Source organism: Tursiops truncatus, chromosome 17, assembly GCF_011762595.2.
Source record: "Tursiops truncatus isolate mTurTru1 chromosome 17, mTurTru1.mat.Y, whole genome shotgun sequence".
Classification (NCBI taxonomy): Eukaryota; Metazoa; Chordata; class Mammalia; order Artiodactyla; family Delphinidae; genus Tursiops; species Tursiops truncatus.
The window spans coordinates 34,577,026-34,603,861 of NC_047050.1; the positions used below are offsets into that span (position 1 = coordinate 34,577,026).

Consider the following 26,836-nt stretch of genomic DNA (forward strand, 5'->3'; position numbering starts at 1 on the left):
TCACTTTGATATGAATAGTGCTACCTGAGCTTTCTTTTCATTTCCTGTTGCATGGAATATCATTTTCTATCCCCTCAGTTTCAGTCTGTGTGTTTCTTAGCTCTGAAGTGAATCTCTTGTAGGAAGCATATATAATGGTGTTTTTGGTTTTGTTTTATAAAATCAGCCACCCTATGTCTTTTGATTGGTACATTTAGTGCATTTACATTTAAATTGATTGTTTGTTATATACTTATTGCCATTTTGTTATTTGTTTTCCTGTAGTTCTTCTCTGTTCTTTTCTTCTTCTTTTAGTATCTTCACTTGTGGTTTGATGATTTTCTTTAGTATTATGTTTATGTTCCTTTCTCTCTAGTTTTTGTATATCTATTGTAAGTTTTTGATTACTGGTTACCATAGAGTTCATATATATTGAACTATAACTATATCTACTTATTTTAAACTGATACTTATTTAACTTAAACACATTCTAAAAGTTCCATATTTTTCTCCTTCCCCACAACAGTACTTTGTATTTTTGATGTCATATTTTACATCTTCATGTGAGTCCCTTAACTGTTTATTGTAATCATAGCTGATTTTTCAAATTTTGTCTTTAACCTTGGTACTAGCTTATTTCAATCATTGAACCACAGTCTTTAAATTTTCCTTTACCAGTGGAATTTTCCCCCTCCTGTAATTTCTTGTTTATTGTTGTGGCCTTTTCTTTTTCACTTAAAGAAGACCCTTTAACATTTCTTGTCAGGTCAATTTAGTATTGATGAACACTTTAATTTTTTGCTTCTCTAAGAAGTTATAGCTTCTTCAGTTTTGATTGATAACCTTGCTGGAGACGGTATCCTAGGTTGTACATTTTTTTTCTTTCCGGACTTTAATTATATTACACCACTCCCTTCTGGCCTGCAGTTGCTGCTGAAAAATCTGCTTATAGTCTTCTGGGGTTTCCCTTGTATGTGACTCTTTTTTTCCTTTTGCTGTCTTTAAATCTTTACCTTTTGCCATTTTAGTTATGATATATCTTTGTGTGGGTCTCTTTAACTTCATCTTATTTGAGACTCTCTGTTCTTCCTGTACCTGGACATCTGTTTAATTCTTCAGTTTTTAGTCATAATTTCATCAAATATTTTTTGAACTCTTTTCTCTCTCTCTTCTCCTTCTGGAACCCCTATAATGTGAATGTTAGTATGCTTGATGTTGTACCAGAGGTCTCTTAAACTGTCCTCATTATTTTTAATTTGTTTTTTGTTTTGCTTTCCTGACTGTGTGAATTCCATTATTATGTATTGCAGATTACTTATGTATTTTTCTGTATCACCTAATCTGCTATTAATTCCCTCCTGTGTATTTTTAATTTCAGTTATTGTTTCTTTAGCTCTGACTGATTCTTTATAATATTTTCCAGTTCTTTGTTAAAATTCTCATTATGTTAATCTGTTCTTTTCCCCAGTTCAGTTAGCATTCTTATTAGTATTGCTTTGAACTCTTTATTAGGTAAATTATCTCTGTTTCATTAGGTTTTTTTCAGGGATTTTTTCTTATTTTTTCATGTGAAACATATTCTTCTGTCTTCTTAATTTGTTTAACTTTCTCTCACTCTATGAAATGTTGTGAAACACTTACCTATCCTGATCTTGAAGACATCCCTATGCAGTCTGCATGTTCCCAGTGTCCTTGTGTATGAGCATCCCTATGTAGTCTGCATGTGCCCATGTCTTTGGTGGGAGAACTGTATCTGAGGTTATCGTGAGCTCCTCTTCCTCTGTGCTGGCAGCCACCACCTTAGTGGGTGGTCTGGAGTTGGAGGGGCCTGAGCCAGAGCCAGGTGCAAGTCAGGCTTCTACTATGCTCAGTGGTCATCACAGTCCAATTGGGTTTGGGGCCTGAGGGGCTGGAGCAGTAGCAAAGTTGGGTTTCTCGAGTGTGATGGCAGTCTCCACCTTGGTTTGAGGTGAAGGTGGGAGGTAGCTATGGCCTGAGGGCTTGGGGCTGAACTTCCATGCTGATTTTACTTTTTCCCCAGTGTGTGCACCTTGGTTAGAGGCTGGGTCAGGGCCAGAGAGGTTGGTGCCACACCACTGAGCTGCCCCCTCCCAAATGTGAACAGGAATGCATAGGAAGCTCTTCAATGATGGTGGACTCTTCCCTGGATCCAGCTTAGCTCCCTTGTGATTGTGCACAGGGATGCACTCTGGTGGGATAATGCTATGATTTATCATGTAGTCTGACTTATTAGGATAAAAATCTTATCTTTGGTTTTAAAATAAATACCTCCTCTTCTACTATAGCCAAATGCAGTAATTCACCTGTGAAATCAACATTTAGAATTGAAAATCATTGTTTGGTTTCTCTTTGGCAATTTCCAAAACATGAATCCAGTGTTTTAACATGATTTTGAGAAATGAACATTTTCAGAATTGACCAAAGCTTCCCATTTTTGTAGAAGATAGGGGAAAGCTATCAGTGGTTTTGGAGAGTGGCATTTCCTCAGTTATTGTTCACAAATAAAGTTGGTTAGATCATCTAGCAGGGGGTCCCTTTTTCTAATTTACACAAGGTTACTGAATGATCTAGCAGCAGGTGAGGTTAGATGTGGGCTGGCTGCAGAGGCCAAGAACCTGTAAGAGCTTTGCTTGAGCAGGTCAGCATGGGTTCAGCTTTCTTAGTATTTTTACAACTATTTTCTTTCTTGTGTACCAGAAATTGGAGAAAGTAATGAGACAATTAACTTGTATTACTTCTTGTGGAAGAATTTACTTCTTGTAGAAACTCAGTTCTACAAAGCCTTGAAAGACTGACCACTGTTCCAAATGTGGTTGGCCCAAATTTACTCACATTTGCCTTTAGACACTCAGTAAGCTCCATTTCCTTAAAGTTATAGAAGCTGAGTACTAAGAATAGTGTCCTTGAGACTCCTGCCAACACAACTTCTAGTGATGGTACCATGTATAATAGAGATTGAATGGGACTTTACCTTTCACTTCTGAGTTTTGAGTAAGCAGTCTTCAGAAGACTATCTTTAACATTTAGCAACTTAATTTCTAGACACTCATTATTTAGGAACTAAATTGCTTAGATGCTATTTGAGATGATTCAAAATACAAATTTTTAATGATATTATATAGATTTAGGGATTATGAATTGGAAGTTCAAAGTTGGAAATATTATTTAATATTTTTTAAGGATAAGTGTTTCAGTCCTGTTCAGAATGTGAGATTGAACACCACAGCATCAAATGACCTCTTACTTTCTGCTCCTTCCAAAAACTAATACTTGTATGTTTGCTAGGGGTCCTGTAACAAAATACCATAAGCTGGGTGACTTAAACAACAGAAATTTATTGCCCCACAGTTCTGGAGGCTAGAATTCTAAAGTCGAGGTATGAGCAGTGTTGATATCTTCTGAGAGCTGTGAGGGATAATTTGTTAATGTGCCACTCCCCTAGCTTCTGGTGGTTTGCTGGCAACTTTTGGTGTTCTTGGCATGCAGAATAATTATCCTGATTTCTGCCTTCATCTTTGTATGGCATTCTTCCTGTGTGCTTATGTTTCTTCATATGGCATTCTTTTATCAGTCATATTGGATTATAAACCCACTGTATTCTGGGATGACTGCATCCTACAACCTTGTGAATTCCTACACAATTACATCTGCAATGACCCTATTTCCAAATAAAGCCATATTCTGAGGTGCTAGGAATTAGGATTTCAACATATGAATCAGAGTGGGGAACAGTTCAACCCCTAAGAAAGCCCAAAGGTGTTTCATGAAAAGGATTGACATTCTGGGAGCAGTGAATTCTACTGGAATAGTTGTTTCATTGAGTTGTGGTAACTGTAGTTTTCTGGGTAGTATTTGAAGCTCCATAACTAAATGCTACAGTCTATGAAATACTGCTGTTCTTGTGTTCATGCTTGAGGGGAATAAACCAGTGCCTCTGAGTCTTAGCTGCCTGGGCTCTCAATAAAGAAGTGAGGTCACTAAGCCAAGAAAATATAAAGTCCCCAATAGAGCAGCTCTCTGTATGTAGTTCCAGCACCAATTAACAACTTCAGATACACTATTCAATTTCTAGACATGATCTTTTGCAGTTCCAGGTTTCTTTAATTTTCTAAATAATTGCTATCATACAAATCCAAATAAAACTGGTCTGAAGCTGAAATAAAAATATGTATCTTAAAATATAACATATCATCTCTGTGATAAACAGTTCTCATTCTCACTAGCAGTGATTGGTCACTTTCTAGCAATCTCAGCCAAGAGATTGTGGTTAGTGCAGAGGTAGAGTGAGCTAACTACCTGCTTTTGTGTTCTTCCTTAGCAGGGGTCAGGCACTCTGTCTAGGGAAACCATTTTCACAGTAGCCTGGGTTGGAGGAGCAAGTGTTGCCAGTGGTAAATGTCCAACTTCACACTCAGGGTCCCTCAAAAGGTGGGGAGTGTTCATAAGCCCTGAAACTGCTGATAATATTGACATGGGAATATGGAGTTTCTTCTACTTTAATAACCGTTATCACACCTATAAAACATGTTTTCTTAAAAATTGCATCTTTCAAAGTCTTCTAGTGATCATTCTTTAATGGATATATCAGACTTGCATTACCAATACATGATTTTTGATTTTTTTAAAAAATCAGCTATCTAAAGATCTCATTATGGGTTTTCTCCTCCAATCAATCAATCAATCTCTGTCTCTCTCCGTTTCTCCTCTCATTCCTCCTCTGTCCCCTTTTGACACCCTTTGCCCTAATACCCAATTTTTTTTTATTTTTAATAAATTTATTTATTTATTTTTGGCTGTGTTGGGTCTTCGTTTCTGTGTGAGGGCCCTCTCCAGTTGTGGCGAGTGGGGGCCACTCTTCATCACTGTGCGCGGGCCCCTCACCGTTGCGGCCTCTCCCGTTGCAGAGCACAGGCTCCAGACACGCAGGCTCAGTAGCCGTGGCTCACGGGCTTAATTGCTCCGCGACATATGGGATCTTCCCAGACCAGGGCTCGAACCTGTGTCCCCTGCATCGGCAGGCAGATTCCCAACCACTGCACCACCAGGGAAGCCCCCCATTTTGTTTTTATTCTTCTATACTTTTGTTTGTTGTGCTGCTTTTGCTCTTATCTAAGTGAGATTAAATAATACAAATATCTATCAGTATTTGCAGCAATTTTCCCCCAAAGTAATAGAGAGTTCTAATTCTGCTCTGATTGAATTGAACACCCTGTTTTATTAAACATGGAGAAAAGTGTAGATAATTCTACTAATTTGTAAGTGACTCTAACTAGTTAGTATTTTCATTATTTTATTTTATTTAATTTATTAAATAATTTATTAAATAATTTATTTTATTTAACATATTTTAGTTTGTATGAAAATATGTATGTTGGTTACAGTATGAACCAGAATAATAAATGAATCAGAGAAAGAAAACTTTATGCTGTTTCCTCTCCTTTTTGGAGGTGGGTATGGGAGGGTGGTTTGGGTTTTTTAGTTTTTATCTATGGAAGGGGTACTTGAAATTTAAAGCATTGTATTTCTGAATTAGTTCATTCCTTCATTTTGGCCATTGTTCATTGTCATATTAGCAGAGAGGTAGATTCTCAATGAGAGTGTACAACATTTGCTTAATGTGAAAGCTCAGTATCAGTGTCATTTGAGATTAAGGAAGTGTCTACATGATTTCTGGTCTTTGAGATCATTCTTGTAAAATCTACTGAGGTGATATTTTGCGTTTATAGGTCTAGAGATCTTTTAAAGATTGCAGTTAGAAATGTTTTCCATGATTATTCCTATTTTAATTTGATAGGAATATGAGATCCAAAGAAATTCTGTTTTTGAACTAATTTTTTATAGATTTCACTTGGGATGAACAGAGAGAGAGAGATGAGTTTTGTAATAAAGCAGACAAAAAGTACCTATTCACAAGGCAAGAGGAGAGAATCCAGCTGCTTCTAGTTTTTTTTTTTTTTTTTACATCTTTATTGGAGTATAATTGCTTTACAATGGTGTGTTAGTTTCTGCTTTATAACAAAGTGAATGCATATACATATGTTCCCATATCTCTTCCCTCTTGAGTCTTCCTCCCTCCCACCCTCCCTATCCCACCCCTCTAGGTTGTCACAAACCACCAAGCTGATTTCCCTGTGCTATGTGGCTGCTTCCCACTAGCTATCTATTTTACGTTTGGTAGTGTATATATGTCCATGCCACTCTCTCGCTTTGTCACAGCTTCCCCTTCCCCTTCCCCATATCCTCACGTCCATTCTCTAGTAGGTCTGTGTCTGTATATATGTGTTAGCATACGGTATTTGTCTTTCTCTTTCTGACTTACTTCACTCTGTATGACAGACTCTAGGTCCATCCACCTCATTACAAATAGCTCAATTTCGTTTATTTTTATGGCTGAGTAATATTCCATTGTATATATGTGTCACATCTTCTTTATCCATTCATCCGATGATGGACACTTAGGTTGTTTCCATCTCCGGGCTATTGTAAATAGAGCTGCAATGAACATTTTGGTACATGACTCTTTTTGAATTATGGTTTTCTTAGGGTGTATGCCCAATAGTGGGATTGCTGGGTCATATGGTAGTTCTACTTGTAGTTTTTTAAGGAACCTCCATACTGCTCTCCATAGTGGCTGTACAAATTCACATTCCCACCAGCAGTGCAAGAGTGTTCCCTTTTCTCCAGACCCTCTCCAGCATTTATTGTTTCTAGATTTTTTGATGATGGCCATTCTGACTGCTTCTAGTTTTGTATTTACGTTTGCTGTTGCAGGTGGAGTAGAAATGTAGCCAAATAGGGTACTTCTGGCAAACTTGATTCTGTTGGTATTTACCACATCTTTCAGAATTTAGTGTCCATGCAATTCAGCCAAGGTGCTTTTGTTAAATATGCCACATACATATTTCCCTTTCCCCCCATCACTGATTTAGTAGATCTGGGTGATCTGAAATGTGGGCAACATTTTTTCTTACTTGGAAGCACTCTGTATTTCTGTCTCTTGATAGGTAATTTTTATCAAGTAACTCATTCTGAAAATGGATGAGAAAAAGTTGCTTTTTAGCTTTCCATATGACTGATTTAATGCACAAAATATTCTTACACAGTTGCTTACACTATAATAAATGCCAGGAGTTGTTTGTTATTGGGGTGGGGGAAAGTTTAGCTTTACAATGCTAACCTGGCTTGGAGACCTGCACTTTCACACGACCTTTCTCAGCAGCAAGATTGCTGCCTCACATCCTGCCTGTGTGAAATTCTAGAGCAGCCTCTGCCAGTAACTCTTCTATAACAACTTTTTATTTGTCTTCACCAGACTTTTAGGAATACATTGTCAGCAAACAAGCAACCCAAGCAGGTTTTTAACACTGAAGAAGGAACTGGTTATTGGTAGATCTTTCATGCATTTTAACTGTAACTGAAATATCTTGTACTTCTTGAAACAAAATATTTGATGTAAAACTAGAGTTTATTTATTTTAAAGAGATTAAACTTAACTTTAAAATAGTAAAAGTTAAACAGTAAAAAGTACTGATATGGGAACCAGATTGCCAGGCTCCATAGTGTGAATAATTAACTGGCCTAATGTTCAGGTAATCTAGGTTCTAATGCCAGCTCCTTCCTCAAATCTTTTTGTAGCTTGTCAAGTCCATTATGCTCAATCAAATGGCTATCATTAAACCATGTAAACTTGAATGGATTATCAGAACCTAGCTGAACTGATCTTGGAGAGGCAGCAGTGAGCGGTGGCTTAATTCCCTGCCCAGGAATTGAACCTGGGTAGCCTGGATGAAAACCAGGAACTTTAGCCACCAGACCACCAAGGGCTAGAGGCTAGAAGTTATTTTTCCTTGGTTCTCACCCCCAGTTAAAAATGTATTTCTCATGGAGGCAAAAACTGTAAAAACAGGTACAAAGTTTATTATTAGAGACATAGCACAACAAGTGAGATAGAACACAAAGAAATTGTTTAGTTAAGATAGAAGCAAGGCAGAGACGTACATCCAGAGAGAAAGGGTGTGGGCATCCTCCCTAATGAGGAAAGCGGTAAAGAGGTGGTTAAGTCACTTATATAGGGCAGTTCTTCAGGGTCTTTGTTTACCTTTGGTCAATTATCTGGTTTCTTCTTCCACACCTGACCTGCCATAGGATGCTTCCCAATATGCATGCCCAACTTTTTTCCAAAATGGATTTCAGCCCAAGAGTGGCCTTAGAGTCACATATTATGGGGTGGTGCCCCCTCCTTTTTGAGTCTTTCTGCACATGTGCAGTGTCTCCCTTGCCCCAAGGATGGGAAATGCATGACCTCTTGATCTTTACTCGGACAGGGTTTAGCCCCTCTCTGTTCCTGCCATGACTGTTATCTTAGAGTGTCCTCAGGAGACAAAGCCTAGCTATTTAACCAGTTCTGTTGTTATTTCTATTTCAAAGTGCGAACAGGAGGCTGGTTGTAAATATCTAACCTGGAGCCCACTTATGTCCTGTCTCAGGAAATATAAACAGGAGGCTAGTTGTAAGTGTCCAGCCTGAAGCCCATCTTTTCCTCTCCCCAGGGAATGTAAACAGGCAGGCAAGTTGTAAATCTCTATCCTGGAGTCCATCTATCTCCTGCCTCAGAACTACCTGTTTAATGCCAAGGATCAGCGGCAAACAAGATCACTTTAATCAATTTATACTCATGCACACTTTGGTCACGTTTAAATGGCTAGTGGTAATTTAGACATGTCTAGGAAAATTTTCTATGTGCCTGTGACAAACAAACTGTGCAGGCAGTAGTATCTAAGGAGAACAAAAATTAACAGTTTTAAGGTACACCTTACTTATTCTTTGAATAAGCAAAGTTGAGTTTTTTTCACTCTAGGAAATTGTACCTGAATACAGGCTGGGGTCCAGTTATGAGACATTCATGAATTCACACACTGGCCCAATACTGGGATACACAATCTTAGGCCAGCCAGCTAGCCAGCCAACCAGGCACCTTTGAATGTGTGAATCCTTTTTGCCCCAGCCTTAATTACATTTCATGTCAGGCTTCTTATTTGTCAGTGGTATTGCTACTAGTTCTGCCTATCTCACAGATGCTATTGTGTGAATAGAATGAACATGTGAAAATGATTCTCACTTTTACCAGGAAGACACTCCGAGCTAATGTCTTCTTGTAGCCATCTCTGTAATCAAGTAAAAAGTAGTAGGCCAAAAAGAATGATTTTAGAATTGAAATGTAAATATGAGCTAATAAGTGAATTTTCTGTTATTTAGGACAATGATGCTAGTCTTTCACTGAGCAAGTAGAATAATTAAATCATAATTCCTTTCATATTAAATAAACCAATATCCATTCTACTTTGTAATGGACTGTATCTTGGGGTTATAAGATGGTCCTATTTACTCTGGTTCTTCTTCATAGGGTTGGCCTTTGCTGTTCTCTCATCTGTGCACCCCGTGTTTGGTTTGTATGGGTCTCTGTTTCCTGCCATCATTTATGCCATATTTGGAATGGGACGTCATGTTGCCACAGGTAATAATTTCTGTCTATGCTTATGCTTCTCATATTACTAATGAAGGGGACTCAGAAGTGATCATTTGTTACTGATTACATTTCCAATGTAATTCTTACTTTACTACTGAAAATATTAGGGCAAATATTATCAGCAAATAATATCAGCAAATATTAGGGCAAGACATTTAACTTTCTGTGCCTCAACACATACTGTGATTTATTGCTATATTACTATGTAACCAAGGTTATTGTTAAAGATTCTGTTCATTTTTAAGTTGTAAAAAGACTGTAAGAGAAGGATAAATGTTCTGAATTTACAATGAAATGAAAATAAGCACTCTGAGGAAAAGACTATAAAATTTAGTTACTCAAATATTGAAAATTATTTTCCATGTAATTAATATTTAGATTAAACAATCTTTTAAGTTTCTTCCAAGCTAGGTTCTACAATGCCCTCTAATTAGTATATCTCTTACATTGCCTAGCATTTCATTACCAAATAAAATGTGAACAAGTAATCTGATAATAGAGCAGCCTGGTTAAAAACAAAGGCTTGGAAGTTAGATAGACCTGGGTGTGTGTCACATTTAGTGTTTGCTATCGCATGAGCTTGGGCAAAGTTTTAAAGGTCTATTTGCTGCTTTCTTGATAGTAAAATGTCAAAAAAAAATCATGATTATATTGATAACATAATTGATGTACAAGTGTCTAATTTGTTACTTGCTACATAAAAATTAATAAAAGCTGCTATCATTACAAAAATGATACCTTAATCTTAAATATTATGGTAATAATAATAAAAGTACTCAAGAGGAAATATCCATAGACGCATTTTTATCCATTTTGTTTATGCAAGATATCAGTCTGTAAGCAAGTAATACCATTTTGTGTCTATTTCTTCAGTGGTCAGTTTGTGTTATTGAAGAAAACTTTATTTCCTACAAGAAAAATTTATTATCCCATAGTTTTAGAGATCAGAAGTTTGAAATGAGGCCCACAGGGCTAAAACTGAGATGTCAGTAGAGCTGCATTTCTTTCTGGAGGTTCTAGAGAACAATTTGGTTTTCTTAACTTTTCCACCTTCTAAAAGCTTCCTGAATTCTTGGCTCAAATGCTTCATTTTCAGAGTCAGCAGGGAAATCTCTTTCTGATTATGATCTTTTGCTTCCATCCTCCATGTTTAAAGGACCCTTGTGATTACACTGGGTACACCTAGACAATCCAGGATATCCTTATCTGAAGGTCAGTTTATTAGCAACCTTAATTCCATCTGCAGCATTAATTACCCTTTGACATGTAACATAAGATATTTACAGGATGTGGATGCATTTGGAAGGCCATAATTCTGCCTACCACATTGATACATGCATTTTCTCATGCAGAAATTAACCTATAAAATAATGTCTTATTTATGTAAATTTGGCTTCTTATATAATCAACTTTGTCATGGAGGTTAGGATCAACAATTATCAGACATTTACAACACTGCTACCTAACGTATGGTCCACGAACCAGCAGGATCAGTTTTATGTGGAATCTTGCTAGAAATGCAAAATCCCACTTCAGATCTATTCAATCAGAATCAGCATTTTCACACAATCTCCAGTTTTTTAAAATAATGCATCTATCTACACATGTATGTGTAGATATGTACTTAAATTTGAGAACCTTAGGTGTACTATTTATTAGATGATTTATTAAGAGCTTTACATGTGCTATTTTATCTTAATACAATTATTTTAAATAGACATCATTATTTGCATATTTAGGTTAAAAATACCTCTTAATTTCATAAAGTTTTCTGTGAGAGCACAGATTAAGTTGTAGATGCATGGATTACAAGCCAAGTGTGGTCAAACCTGAAGCCCAAGCTTTTCCTCTTTACAATCAGCTGCTCAAGAATGCAGTTTCCTTTTGTGTTGATGTAAAGGGAGAAAAGCACAATAATGAATCAGAAGTTCTTGAAGCCTATTATATTCAAAATTTCCTGCTCCCTAATTTCCTAGGAAATTTATTTTCATTCTTCAAAACATTTAAATATGTCATTAGAAAGAAAAAGCAGATTATTTTTAGAGCTGAACTCAAAACATCTCCTCTGTTAAACAAAGGATAAAAGAAAAGGTAAAAAAAAAAATTCCCAATAGACCATAATTACTTTAAGAAGTCAAAAATACTTAACTTGATATACCTAAGTATGTATTTACATAAACCACTTTATTTCCTAAGGAATCATAAACATTTTACTGGTGACATGGTTTTGAAATTGCCGTTTATGTAAAACTTTGGATTTAACAAATATTATTAACAGCTATAGGAATCTCGTAGTCTACTAGGTAAATAATATACATTTCAAAATACATATAATTTACAGGCTTTACTATAGATACTGTATAGCACAATAAATGCTTAAGGCATTTTATTTCTGCATAAGCACTTCTCCAAAAGACAGAGCCAGCTGGATCTCCTCATTTCTCTTTTTATCCCAACAGATTTAGAATTCTTTAGAATCAGTAAAGAAGAAATGATCCTTTTTCCTCATGGCATTATATTTATATATATACACATTACCACTTGTATAAGGTTCTGTATTTAGCAAATTTAATAATATTAAATATAATATATATATCAGGAGAAATATACAAACTAATTATTTTTGAACTTCCTATGATCTTAATTATAGGAATCAACCTAAATTTTCTGCAAACATTTAGTATAGAAACATATTTTTCTTTTAAATAATATTATTATACTTTATTTTGGTGTATATATGTGTGTGGGAATGCCTACTTCTACTTTACTATTAAGAGATTGATGTTGCTTTCATAAAGAAAAATCACATTATCTGGGATTTTCCCTCCAACTCAGGTAATCAGAATGCAATAATGAATTACTAAATGCAATAATAAATAATGCTTGAGGTATCTTTAAAAGCAAATAATTCAAAAGCTAGAATATAAAGACACCAAATGTGCTATATTTTTAACAGCACAATTTTCTTATTTTAATTTAAAATACATATATATTTTAAAAAGGAATAAATCATTGATTGCTTCTTGTGACTTGCAAAGAACATATCTTAGACTAAAAAGGAAAAGAACAGAAACTTGGGTATCAGTCCAGTGGAAACAAAATTGTTGAAGATAACCCATATGTGACAATTTGTAGGATATAATTATCTTCTAAATTAGAGAAAAAAATTTAAAGAGAAAAATATGTTCATTAATTTAGAGAAAAGATTAGGGAGACAATAGAATTCTCTGTAGAAGAAAAGAAAATAAGCAAACAATTATTTACCAAATGTGGTAGGAATTGTGACAGATGTTTTTATATATGAAATATCACTTAATCTCTACCCAGATTTTGTAGCTAGATATTTTATCATCATCTTACAAATAAGCAAGCTGAGAGAGGTTAGGTACCTTGACCAGGAATTTGAACTTAGCCCTGTCCAATTCTGAGGCCCCAATTCACTTCCTATTAGGTCTTGTCACCCACTCTTAAGCTACTAGATGGGTTTAGTGGTATTTAAGGGTACCACTAGTAGGTTTAAAGCCTAACCAGAATGAAACATTGAGAAATTGAAGGAAAGAGCAGAAGAGTAGTAGGGAGGAGATAAAGACAAGCAAGACCAATAAGATAGAGAAGGTAAAATGTCATTCACAACATCATCATATAGTCACCAGCAGCCTCAACATCCTTGATTGTTCTCAACTATCTCAGAAACAGCAAAGTGTCATCCTTTGAAAAGAGGCAATACTCCCATAAACATGTTGACACAGTAAGTAACCCCATAGCCATTTCTGGCAATGTCTCTCTCTAGAGAAGTTCTTGGGATGTGACTCACACACAGGTGAGACTCACTTTTCTTTTCTCAACAAAACATTTTTGTTGGCTGTTCTCTCTTACCATTCAATTCCTTCTTATCTTCTTTCAAATCTTAGGAAAGCTAGGCCTACTCAAAAATTAACTCTAGATCATTTTTGTTCTCAGTTCTCTAGTCATTTGTTCAGTGGCTTTTGTACAAATCATTTTGCTTTATGTTCTAGATTTAAAGGCCAAAATACACACTTCTTCACTTTCAGGAATATAAGACTTTGAGAAATTCTGTTGTAGCATACCTTGAAAAAATAAGGCAAGGGCAGATCCTATGGCAAATATTCCTTATTTGGCATTGCCAATCCTTGATGTCAGAATCTTGTCTCTAATCATTATATATATTTGGTCCTTGATGTGTTCTTAATTTAGTACTTTATGATGAGAACAGTGATCATGACAGTTGATATTTATTGATGATTTATTGAGAATGACTTAGCTCCCTAAGAGAACTTTATGCAATTTGCTCTATGTATTTATATACCATCAATTCAACGGAACAGTGAACATTGAATAACAGACTATAACAGAGCATTCCGGTTTTAATCTTATTAAGAATTACCTTTTTTAGGTGTCAGCTACATGCAATATATTGGGATATGTGGTATAGTACATTATTTCATTTAAGTCTCATCACAACCCCATTGGGTGAGGAATGCTTTCTGTCTTTAGATAAAGATATTGAGATGGTGGTACTGAGATTTAAGGTGAGGTTTATTGGAGGCTACAATCACCATACTATTCTGAATCACAGCACATACTGCCTCACTTATCCTCTAAAACCAAAGGATTTTCTGCGTCAGCTTTCCACTGAGACTTTGTTTCTGCCTGACTTAGCTCTCTTGCCCTATGAGGCTGCATACCATTTGTTGAGATGTCTATATCTTGTGACAGGCCCTTTTTCACAGTGTCATTTATGACCTGGGGCAAAGTAAGGTCTTTAGGTAAAGGGTTGGGGGAATGTTTTTACCATGCTGCAATTTGTTTCTTTAATCCAAAATTGCTGAACCCTCTCTTTGGGAAATTTCCCTGCTGGTGTGGCTACATTCTCAGACATGCTGTGCCAAGATAAGAGCATCAGAACTCTTGGCAGGAAGAGGGGAACACACTGAAAATGGTCCTGCATTTGTGTGAGGCCAGGACAATTCCTGGGATATACCTTTGAAACTTATCTAGTTACAGTAGACAGAAACGGTATGTTTCATCATTTTATGGGCCACAGCATGTTGTTGTTATACTATAATAAAGGTGTACTCTGTTATGAGAGCACAAGGAATAGAAATATTTAACCTGGACTGGGGAATCTGGGATGGATCTATGTTGAATATGGAATTTGAGCCAGACCAGGAAAGACAAGGATGTTTTTATAAGTAGGTTGGAGGAGCAAGAATTTCAGTCAATGAGCCCCAGATTCAGCAAAGAGTCATATTTTCCACTGAGCCTATTGAGGTCTTCATATTTATCATCTCATTTATATTCTCCTCAAACTCTAAAACATAGGCATTATTACCTGCATTTTATGGATGAGGCGATTTAGACTCAAAGTAATGTGCTTTAAATCGTGATAGTGTTAAATGGAGGAGCTGGATTCAAATCCACACCATGATCTTAATCCCTGTTTTGAGGACATTCTCTATGTAGGTCTGCAGAGAGGTAGGAAAATGTATGGCCTAGGAGGGAATAGCAAGTAGATGGCATGGCTGTATGTGGAAGAAATTTGTGTATAAAAAGGTGAGTTTCTGTTTATTCCATGGAGTGAAGGGTGGAATAGTTGGGGTGCAGAGGAAAGTGCTTCTAATAGATCTGTTTTGGTTTTACAACATGGATTCAACTTTAATGGTGGAATCCAATAATGTTTATTGAGTCTGTTACTAACAGAAGATCCCCCCCCCCCACCCACTTTAGGCACCTTTGCCTTGACATCCTTAATATCAGCTAATGCAGTGGAACGGCTTGTCCCTCTGAACAGTCAGAACCTTACCACACAGAGTAACACAAGTGTGCTGGGCTTATCTGACTTTGAGATGCAAAGGATTGGTGTTGCTGCAGCTGTTTCCTTCTTGGGAGGTGTGATTCAGGTAAGTATGCTGAAACTCGGGAATAAAGAAAGGGAGACAGTAGCAAAGAAAAGGCGATTGGTGTTTTATTTATTAAAGTCATCTTTTCCTGTCAATTGAATTTTTCTTCCAGTTTTATTGAGATAATTGACATACAGCACTATATAAGCTTAAGGTGTACAGCATAATGATTTGACATACATACATCATGGAATTTAAGTTTAATGAACATTCATCATCTCATATAGATACAAAATTAAAGAAATAGAAAAAAAAAACATTTTTTCTTGTACTGAGAACACTTAGGATTTACCCTCTTAACAACTTCCATGTATAACATACAGCAGTATTAATTACATTTAACACATTGTACTTATTTATCTTATAGTTACATAATATAGTGATTCAATATTGCTATGTATTTCAAAATAATCACCATAATAAGTCTAGTTAAGATCTGTCACCATACAAAGATATTACATAATTATTGACTATATTCCCCACACTGTGTATTTCATACCTGTGACTCATTTGTTTTGCAACTGGAAGTTTGTACTTCTATTTTCTTTCAACTATTTCTTTCCTTTCCCCACCCACCTCCCTCTGGCAACCATCTATTTGTTCTCTCTATATTCCTACTTCTGTTTTGTTGTGTTTATTTATTGTTTTGTTTTTTAGATTCCATATATAATTGAAATCATACAGTATTTGTCTTTCCTTGTCTGACTTATTTTACTAAGCATAATACCCTCTAGGTCCATCCATGTTGTCGCAAATGGCAAGATTTCATTATTTATATGGTTGAGTAATATTCCATTGTATACATAGACCACATCTTTTTTATTCATTCTTCTACTGATGGGCATTTAGGTTGCTTCCATATCTTGGCTATTATAAATAATGCTGCAATAAACATAGGGGTGAATATATCTTTTCTAATTAGTGTTTTCATTTTCTTTGAATAAATACCCAGGAGTAGAAGTGCTGGATAATATTGTATTTCTATTTGTAATTTTTTGAGGACCCTCCCTAATGTATTCCATAGTGGCTGCACTTATTTACATTCCCACAAATAGTGCACCAGGGATCCCTTTTCTCTACATCCTCACCAGCACTGGTTATTTGTTGTCTTTTTGATAATAACCATTCTGACAGGTGTGAGGTGATATTTCATTGTGGTTTTGATTTGCATTTCCCTTATGATTAATGATGTTGAGCATCTTTTCACGTGCCTTTTGACCAAATGTATGTCTTCTTTGGAAAAATGTCCGTTCAGATCCTCTCCTATTTTTTAGTTGGGTTGTATGTTTTTTGATGTTGAGTTCTAGGAGTTTTTAATATTTTTTTTGGATATTAAACCATTATCAGATATACTGTTTGCAATATCTTCTCCCATTCAGTAGGTGACCTTTTTGTTTTGTTCATAGATTCCTTTGCTGTACAAAACTTTTTAGTTTGATGAATCCCATTTGTTTGTTTTTGCTTTTGTTTCCCTTGTCTGAGGAAACATATCCAATAAAAGTATTACTAAGGCCAATGTCAAAGAGCATACTACCTGAATTTTTTTTTAATTAAAAAAAAAACAGAACCAAAGAACATAATGCCTGTTTCTAGAGTTTTATGGTTTCAGATCTTACATTTAAGTCTTTAATCTATTTTGAGTTAATTTTTGTGCATAGTGTGAGAGAGTAGTCCAGTTTGATTCTTTTGCTTGTAGCTGTCCAGTTTTCCCAACCACATTTATTGAAGAGGCTGTCTTTTCCCCATTGTATATTCTTGCTTCCTTCATTGTAGGTTAATTGGCCATATAAGTGTGGGTTCATTTCTGGGATCTTTATTCTGTTCCATTAAGCTATGTGTCTGTTTTTGTGCCAGTAACATACTGTTTTGATTACTGTAGCTTCGTAGTATAGTTTGAAATTGGGAGTGTGATACCTCCAGCTTTGTTCTTTTTTCTCAAGATTGCTTTGGCTATTAGAGGTCTTTTGTGGTTCCATATAAATTTTAGGATCATTTGCTCTAGTTCTGTGAAAAATGCATGCCATTGGGATTTTGATACAGATTGCAATGAATCTATCTGTAGGTTGCCTTGGATAGTATGTCATTTTAACAATATTAATTATTCCAATCTATGAACATGATATATCTTTTTATCTGTTTGTGTCATCTTTTTAAAAAATATTTTTTTTATTTATTATTTATTTGGTTGCACTGGGTCTTAGTTGTGGTAGGTGGGATACTTAGTTGCAGTTCATGGGCTCCTTGGTTGTGGCATGAGAACTCTTAGTTGTGGCATGCATGTGGGATCTAGTTACCTGACCAGGGATCGAACCTGGGCCCCCTGCATTGGGAGTGTGGCATCTTACCCACTGTGCCACCAGGGAAGTCCCTGTTTGTGTCATCTTCAACTTTTTCATCAATGTCTTATAGTTTTCTGAGTACAGGTTTTTTACATCATTCGTTAGATTTATTCCTTGGTATTTTATTCTTTTTGATGCAATTGTAAATGGGATTGTTTTCTTAATTTCTCTTTATAATCATTCACTGTTAGTGTATAGAAATATAACAGATTTTTGTATGTTAATTTTGTATCTTGGAACTTTACAGAATTCTTTGTAGTTTTTTTGCTGGTGTCATTAGGATTTTCTATGTATTTCATCATGTCATGGACAAACAGTGACAGTTCTATTTATTTCTTTCCAATTTGAATTACTAACTTTTTTCTTGTCTGATTGTTGTGACTATGACTTCTAATCCTATGTTAAATAAAAGTGGTGAGAGTAGGCATCCTTGTCTTATTTCAGATCTTAGAGTAAATGCTTTCAGCTTTTCACCATTGAATGTGATGTTAGCTGTGGGGTATATAGGGTCTTTATCATGTTGATGTATTTTCCCTCTATTCCCAGTTTGTTGAGAGTTTTGATCAAAAATGGTGTTGAATTTTATGAAAAGCTTTCTCTGCATCTATTGATATGATCACAATTTTTATTCTTCACTTTGTTTATGTGGTGTATCACATCGATGGATTTGTGAATATTGAACCATCCTTACATCCTTGGGATAAATCCCATTTGATCATGCTGTATCATCCTTTTACTGTATTGTTGAACTGGGTTTGTAAATATTATGTTGATATTTTTGTATCTATGTTAATCAGTTCTATTGGCCTGTAATTTTCTTTTTAGTGTGATACCTTTGGTTTTGGTTTCAGGATGATACTGGTCTTGTAGAATGAGTTTGAAAGCATTATTTCCTCTGCAATTTTTTGGAATAGTTTTAGAAGGATAAATGTTAACTCTTCTCTAAATGTTTGCTAGAATTCATCTGTGAAGCTGTTTGGTCCAGGACTTTTGTTTGTTGGTAGTTTGTTTGTTTGTTTTAATGGATTCAATTTCATTACTCATATTGATCTATTTTTATTTTCTATTTCTTCTTGGTACAATCTCGGGAAAGTGTACATTTCTACGAATTTGTCCATTTCTTCTTGGTTGTCCATTTTATTGGCATATAGTTTTTCTTAGTAATCTTTTATGATCCTTTATCTTTTCAAAGAACAAGCTTTTTGTTTCATTGACCTTTTTATTTATTTATTTATTTTTAGTCTCCATTTAATTTATATCCTCTCTGATCTTTATAATTTTTTTCCTTCTGATGACTTTGTGTTTTGTTTGTTCTTTTTCTGGTTCCTTTAGGTATCAGGTTAGATTGTTTATTTGAGATTTTTCTTGTTTCCAGAGGTAAGCTTGTATCATTCTAAAGTCCCCTCTTAGCACTGCCTTTTCTGCTTCCCATAAAATTTTGCATCCTTGTCTTTTCATTTCCATTAATCTTCTGATATTTTTTTATTTCAATTTTGATTTTTTCCTCTTTGATTTTTAATTTTGTTCAGTAGCATACTGTTTAGCTTCCATGAGTTTGTGTTTTTGCAGTTTTTTTCCTTGTAATTAATTTCTAGTCTCAAAGTGTTGTGGTCGGAAATGATGCTTAAAATGATTTCAGTTTTCTTAAATTTACAGAAACTTGCTTTGTGGTCTAGCATGGGATCTATCCTGAATATAGTTCAATGTACACTTGAAAAGAATGTATATTCATCAGCTTTTGGATAGAATGTTCTATATATGACTAGTAAGTCCATTTGGTATAATGCATCATTTAAGGCCACTCTTTGATCTTCTGTCTGGATGATCTATTCATTGATTTAAATGGGATGATAAAGTCTCCTACTATTATTGTGTTACTGTCAATTTCTTTCTTTATGTCTGTTAATATTGTCTCTATGTGTTTAGTTGTTCCTATGTTGAGTACATATATACTTACAATTGTTATATCTTTGTGGATTGATCCTTTTATCATTATGTAATGTCCTTTTTGTCTCTTATTACAGTCTTTGTTTTAAAGTCTATTTTGTCTCATATAAATATTGATACCTCATCTTTCTTTTCATTTTCATTTGCATGGAATAACTTTTCCCAACACCTCACTTTCAATTTGCAGGTGTCTTTATTTCTGAAGTGAGTCTTTTGTAGACAGCATATATATGGGTCTTGTTTTTTTATCCATTCAGTGACTCTATGTGGAGTGGATTTTTGACTGGAGCATTCAGTCCATTAACTTTCAAAGTAATTATTAATATTTATCTACTTAGTGCCATTTTGTTAATTGTTTTCTGATCGTTTTGTGGTTGTTTTTTGCTCCTTTATTCTTCTTTTGTTCTCTTCCTTTGTGATCTGATAACTATCATTAGTGTTATCTTTGGATTCCTTTCTCTTTTATTGAGTGTGTATCTATTATAGGTTTTTGGTTTGTGGTTACTATGAGGTTTATGTATAGAAATCTCTATATGTATATGTGATTATTTGGGGTTGTTCATTTCTTAAGTTCAAATGCATTCTAACAGTCCTGCATCTCCCACCCCACATTTAATGTTTCATATTTTACAACTTTTAAAAAATATCCCTTAACTACTTATGGTGGTTTAGATGATTTTACTACTTTGGTCTTTAAACCTCCCAACTAGCTTTATATGTTATTGTTGATTTACTACCTTCATTATGTATTTTCCTTTACCAATGAGATTTTTTTCTTTCTCAATTTTTATATATCTAGTGGTCTTTTTAACTTGGGGAAGTCCCTTTAACATTTCTTGTAAAGCTGTTTTGGTGGTGTTTAACTCTTTTAGTTTTTGCCTGTCTTTAAAACTTTTCATCTCTTCATCAAATCTGAATGACAGTCTTGCCGGGTAGAGTATTCTTGGTTGTAGGGTTTTCTCCTTCATCACTTTAATTTATCATGCCACTTCCTGTAGCTTGTATAGTTTCTGCCAAAAAGTCAGCTGATAGCCTTATGGGAAGTCTCTTTTACGTAACTAGTTTCCTTTCCCTTGCTTATTTTAATATTTTCTCTTTATGTTTAATTTTTGACATTGTTATTTTAATGTGCCTTTGTGTGAACCTATTTTGGTTCATCTTGTTTGGAACTCTCTGTGTTTCCTGGACCTGGATGTCTGTTTCCTTTTCCAGGTTAGGGATATTTTCAGCCCTTATTTCTTCAAATAAGTTCTCTGTCCCTTTCTCTCTTCTTCTGGGACCCTTAAAATGTGAATGTTAGTATGCTTGATGTTGTCCCAGAGGTCTCTTTAACTGTCCTCATTTCTTTTTATTATTTTTTCTGCTCAGTTTCAGTGAATTTCACTACTCTGTCATCCAGCTACCGAATCCATTCTTCTAATTACTGTTGATTCCTTCTAGTGTGTTTTTTTATTTCAGTTACGGTATTCTTCATCTCTGTTCTTTATATTTTCTAACTCTTTGCTAAAAATCTTCTACCTTCTTACTCTGTTCATCCAATCTTCTCCTGAATTGTCTGAGAATCTTTATGATCATTACCTTTAAGCTTTATTGGGGAGGTTGCATATCTCCACTTCACTTTGTTGTTTTTTCTATTGTTCTTTCATTTGGAATATATTCCTCTGTTACCTCTATTTGCCTAATTTGTTATTTTTATTTCTATGTATTTGGTAAGTTGGCTATGTTTTCTGACCTTGGAGAAGTTGCTTTTTGTAGGAGATGTCCTATCTGTCCCAGCAGCATACTACTCTCTGATCACCAGTTCTATATATTGTTAGGTGTGCCCCTTATTGAGCTCTATGCATCCTTCTGTTTTTGCAGGCTGACTACTGTAGGTGGTCTGTCCAGTTTGGTTGCTAGGCCCTGTCTTTTGGGAAAACTGCCTTCTGCAGGTGGGCAGGGCCTGGTAGTGATGTGGCTGTTTGCAAAGCCCTAGGTGGTTCCAGGGCTAGTGCTGGCCTACTGGTATGTGGAGCTGGGTTCCGGGGTGGGTGGTTATGGGCCCAATAATCTTGGATATAGTGTTGTCCTGCTAGTGGGTGGAGTCAGTTCCTGACGTGGCTGGATGCAGTGTCTGGGGTTTCCCAAAGCTGGTGTCAGCCTGCTGGTAGGTGGGGCCTGGTCCCTGGGGGTCCAGTGGCTAGTGCTAATTCACTGGTGAGTGAAGCCAGGTCCTGGGGTCTCTGGCTACAGGGCCCTAAGGGTCCCAGAGCTGGAGTTTTCTCACTGCTGGACAGGACCTGTTCATGACACAGTTGGCTGGGGTTCTGGGGGGTCCAAAACTGGCGTCAACCTTCTGGTGGGTGGGGCAGGTTCCTGGGGTGGCTGGCTGAAGTGCCCAAGGTGTCTCAGTGCTGACATTGGTCTGCTGGTGGGTGAGCTGCATCATAACATCACAAGCTTCAGGGTCACAGTTGTCCTTGGGCTGGTGTCCACCCACTGGTGGTTGAAGCCAGTTCTTGAGGCTAGTGTGGGCCCACTGGTGGGTGGAGCTTGGTCCCAGAGTCCCTGGCTGCAGGGCCCTGGGTATCTGGCATTGGTGTACTGGCCCACTAATGGGTGGTGCCAGGGCTCAGTGAGTCCTAGGGCTGGTGCCTGCCCACTGGTGGGCAGAGCTGGGTCCCAGGGTCTCTGGCTTCAGGACCCTGAGTTTTTCAGAGTTGATCTTGGTCTACTGGTGGGTGGTGCTGGGTCCCTATTTCTGGCTGTGAGGCATGGGGGGTGTGGCCTCAGGCTAGTATGGTTGCACTGGTGTGTCAGCCGTCTGGTGGGTAGGACCTGTCCCACGGTGGCTATGGGCTCAGATAGTCTTAATGCAGCAGTGCTGCTGGTGGTTGGGGCTGTGTCCCTGCCTGATTAGTTGCTTGGCCTGAGGCATCTTAGTACTGGTGACTACAGGCTGGTGGGTGGGCCTGGGTCCCAGTGCTAATAAGCTAGAGGGAGGATTCCAAATGTCCTTTGCCAGCACCGGTGTCCTCATGGCAGAATGAGCCCCCTAAAGTGACTGCAACCAGTGTCTATGTCTCTAGGATGAGTCCCAGTTACCTCCTGCCTCTACAGGAGGCTCTCCAGGGTAACAAATGTGTCTAACCCAGGCTCCTTTCAAATAACTGCTTCTGCCCTATGTTCCAGAGTGTGTGAGATTTTGTGTGTGCTCTTTAAGAGTGGAGTTTATATTTCCACAGTCCTCTGGCTCTCCCCAAAATAAGCCCCCATGGCCTTCAAAGCCAAACATTCTGGGTGCTCTTCTTTCCACTGCAGGACCTCTAGGCTAGGGAACATGATGTGGAACTGAGACCCCTCACTCCTTATGGAGAACCTCTGCAATTGTAATTATCCTTCTGTTTGTGGGTCACCTACTAGGGGTGTGAGTCTCAACTATACTGTGTTTCCACCCATCTACTCATCTCATTGTGGTTCCTTCATTATATTTTTAGTTGTAGAAGATCTTTTCTGCTAGTCTTCCAGTCTTTCTCATCAATAGTTTCTCTGTATATAGTTGTAATTTTGGATGTGCCTGTGGGAGGAGGTGAGCTCAGGGTCTCCCTACTCCCCCGTCTTGGCCACTTACTCTGTTGCTTTATTTTTATTCTTGTTCATGTGTTTGTCTCTCTACATGGATAAAGGGCAGATGTGTTTTATATTTATGAAAATAGTGTCTATTAAATAGAGTAATTACTTTATAAGTGCTGGTTGAATAAATGAATTAAAATCAATAAATAGAAGTTACAGGGAAGGAGTTCTTGGCTTTTCAAGAATGAGCTTTCTAAAAAATGATTTTTTAAAAGGGAATGGGCATCCTTGTAAGGCAATGATGTAGTCCTTGTATTCACACAGTGATCAGATCATCACCGTAGGATAATGTAGGAGAGATTCCTACAATGGGAAGGAGACATGACTAGATTGCTAGGATCCTTCCCAATTTTCAGATCTTATGATTTTACTGTATACATCAGTTAAAAAATGGTATTTAGTTTGTGCCATAGACTTGCTGGTGTGAGGGTTTGGTATTCAGATCTGTACCAGTCTTTGCCCCTTTCAGCATCAAGCATGTTTGTTGTTGCCAGATCTGCTCTAGTCTATCTGTTTCTTCAAAATATCAGACTATGGGGGCTTCCCTGGTCATGTAGTGGTTAAGAATCCACCTGCCAATGCAGGGGTCACAGGTTCGAGCCCTTGCCTGGGAAGATTCCACATGCCACAGAGCAACTAAGCCCATGTGACTCAACTACTGAGCCTGCACTCTAGAGCCCACAAGCCACAACTACTGAGCCCACATGCCACAACTACTGTAGCCCACATGCCTACAGCCCATGCTCTGCAACAAGAGAAACCGCCGCAATGAGAAGCTCAGGCACTGCAATGAAGAGTAGCCCCCACTCGCTGCAACTAGAGAAAGCCCTCACACAGCAACAAAGACCCAACACAGCCAAAAAATAAATAAATTTAGAAGATAAAAAAATATTAGACCATGTAATTTACTGTTTCTAATCAGTTGTCAAAATTAGATAACTCAGAAGTGAAAATAAAATAAATGTAGACAAGTACTGACTATTAGACATGGGTTGCCTACTTGATAGCCATTTTGGCTTACTCTCTCATTTTAAACTGGCTTAGGTATACATTAACTTCCTTGGTGGCTGTTTTCTGGGTTGCTAGAGGTTCTATTTTACAGTATTACATTATTTACAAGGTCAAAGATGGTGTAAATTACAAGAAGAGAGAAAAATAGTTGATGATTGCCTGTAATTGGATTGTAGGAAGAAAAATATAACCTAGAGGGAAAGAAACATTAAAATTCTTAGAGTTACATTGCCTTTTAGCTATGTAAAAAGGATGGAAGAATTAAGGATGTAAGACAAAGAACTCCAGCATTCACAGTTCCTCAGAAAACAGATCATCTGAGTGGTAGCTTTACCTAGGAGATTATCAGACTAGAGGGCCAATAGATATATTCTGTGGCTGAGTCTGTGCTTTCATGAAATACAAACCTGTTGCCTGGGTACCTTATAACATTTGCTATTCATTTTTAACATGACATGAATGATGTCAACCTATGTCTGAGACTTGCAAAAACAAGGTTAGTGGCCTTTTCCTCCTAGCTTGGCCTATGTGAGTCCCCCTCATGAATCTATTATCTGTGTCCATCTCAGAAATAATCAGCCATGTGAACTGGTGATTCAGATTTGGATATGTTGCCATAGATTTGGTATAGATTTTCCTTAATTTATGTTCACTTAAAATAAAAATCTCTGTGTTAACACAGCAAAGATATTATCACTACTTTTTCTGGTCCCATTGTTTTCCATTCATATTTCTTTTTGAATTTATGATTTTTCCTAGGTTTGGACCTTCTCTTATCCCATTCAGCATGGAGAAAGTAGTTTTAGATATATATTAGTATTTTTTAAAAGTCTAAGAGCATATATAATTAGCAATAAGATCCAGCAACCTCTGCTTATTCTCATTTTAACTATTTTCTGTGAGTTTAAAACAATTACCAGGTATTTTGTTATTATATAGACAATTTGGATTAAGAATTTATTTATTTATTTTTTGAATTTTATTTAATTTATTTTTTTATACAGCAGGTTCTTATTAGTTATCCACTTTATACATATTAGTGTATATATGTCAATCCCAATCTCCCAATTCATCACACTACCACCCCCCTGCTGCCACTTTCCCCCCTTGGTTTCCTTACATTTGTTCTCTACATCTGTGTCTCTATTTCTACCTTGCAAACTGGTTCATCTGAACCATTTTTGTATATTGCACATATATGCATTAATATACGATATTTGTTTTTCTCTTTCTGGCTTACTTCACTCCGTATGACAGTCTCTAGGTCCATCCACATCTCTACAAATGACCAAATTTCATTCCTTTTTATGGCTGAGTTATATTCCATTGTATATATGTACCACATCTTCTTTATCTATTCGTCTATAAAGAGGCATTTAGGTTGTTTCCTGGATTAAGAATTTAAATGATAATAAAATATAAATGTAAATGCCACAATTCTAGCAACATAAAAATAAATGTCTCATTTCCCAGAATGAAACTCCATAGAATCACAAGATTAAAACAGGATATTATCAAAGATAGTAAAAATAGTTTGGTTTTCATGGCCTTTCATTACATGTAAGATCTGATCCAGAGTTAACATATTTTGTCTTGTAACTTCGTCAAGCATCTGCTTTCCTTTGTCATTAGCTCTGATCCTGGACACGTGACCTATATTTTAGCCAATTTTTAAACAAATGGATGGACTTTATTTGACCTCCAAAGCCATCTGTCTGTTGTCAACCAAAACTGTATGGTCTGTTGGATCTTTTGGATCCAGGTCCTCAAGTGAATATTGCAATTAAACAAGTCACAAAGTTTTTGGCTTCCAAGTACAAATAAAGGTTATGTTTACAGCATATTATAGTCTATTAAGTATTAAATAGTATTATGTCTAGAAAAGCAATGTACCTACCTTAATTAAATACCTTATTGCTTAAAAAACACTAACCATCACCTGAACCTTCAGAGGCTTGTGACAGTAACATCAAAGATCACTGATTACAGATCACCATAACAAATTTAATAATAATGACAATTTTTGAAATATTGAGAGAATTACCAAAATGTGATTTTGGTAATTGAGCAACACGAACACGAATTGAGCAAATGCTGTTGTAAAAATGGCACAGACTTGCTTGATGTAGGGTTGCCACATTATCTTCAATTTTTAAAAGAAACACAGTATTTGCAAAGTACAATAAAATGAAATATGCCTATATTAGTTCAGGAATCTGAAACCTAAGAAATAACAAACATTATGCTAGGTAATAATTTTGTGATTAAAATAAATAATTGAATCTGACATTTGTTGATTTTAATTATGGTTATATCAAGAGGGCATTTTAAAAGAAGTCACACTCATAGAATTTCAGTCTCCTCACATTTCACCCCCCATATCCTCATCATTTCTATCCTAGTCTCACTCACCTTCTGGGGGTAACCCATCTCATTCATTCCAGGTTTATACTTCTAGTTTTTCTTATTGCACAATGAGA

The 26,836-nt window shown here is 36.3% G+C and overlaps 1 protein-coding gene across 1 annotated transcript in view; it reads left to right on the plus strand.

Moving 5' to 3' along the window:
• The window catches only part of SLC26A7 (solute carrier family 26 member 7), a 181,450-nt gene that overhangs the window by 32,381 nt on the left and 122,233 nt on the right, over positions 1 to 26,836 (plus strand). The window contains exons 2-3 of the mRNA XM_019925419.3: positions 9,404 to 9,514; positions 15,275 to 15,447. Of these exons, the coding sequence (XP_019780978.1) occupies positions 9,404 to 9,514; positions 15,275 to 15,447 (284 nt within the window). The remainder of the gene's footprint in view (positions 1 to 9,403; positions 9,515 to 15,274; positions 15,448 to 26,836) is intronic.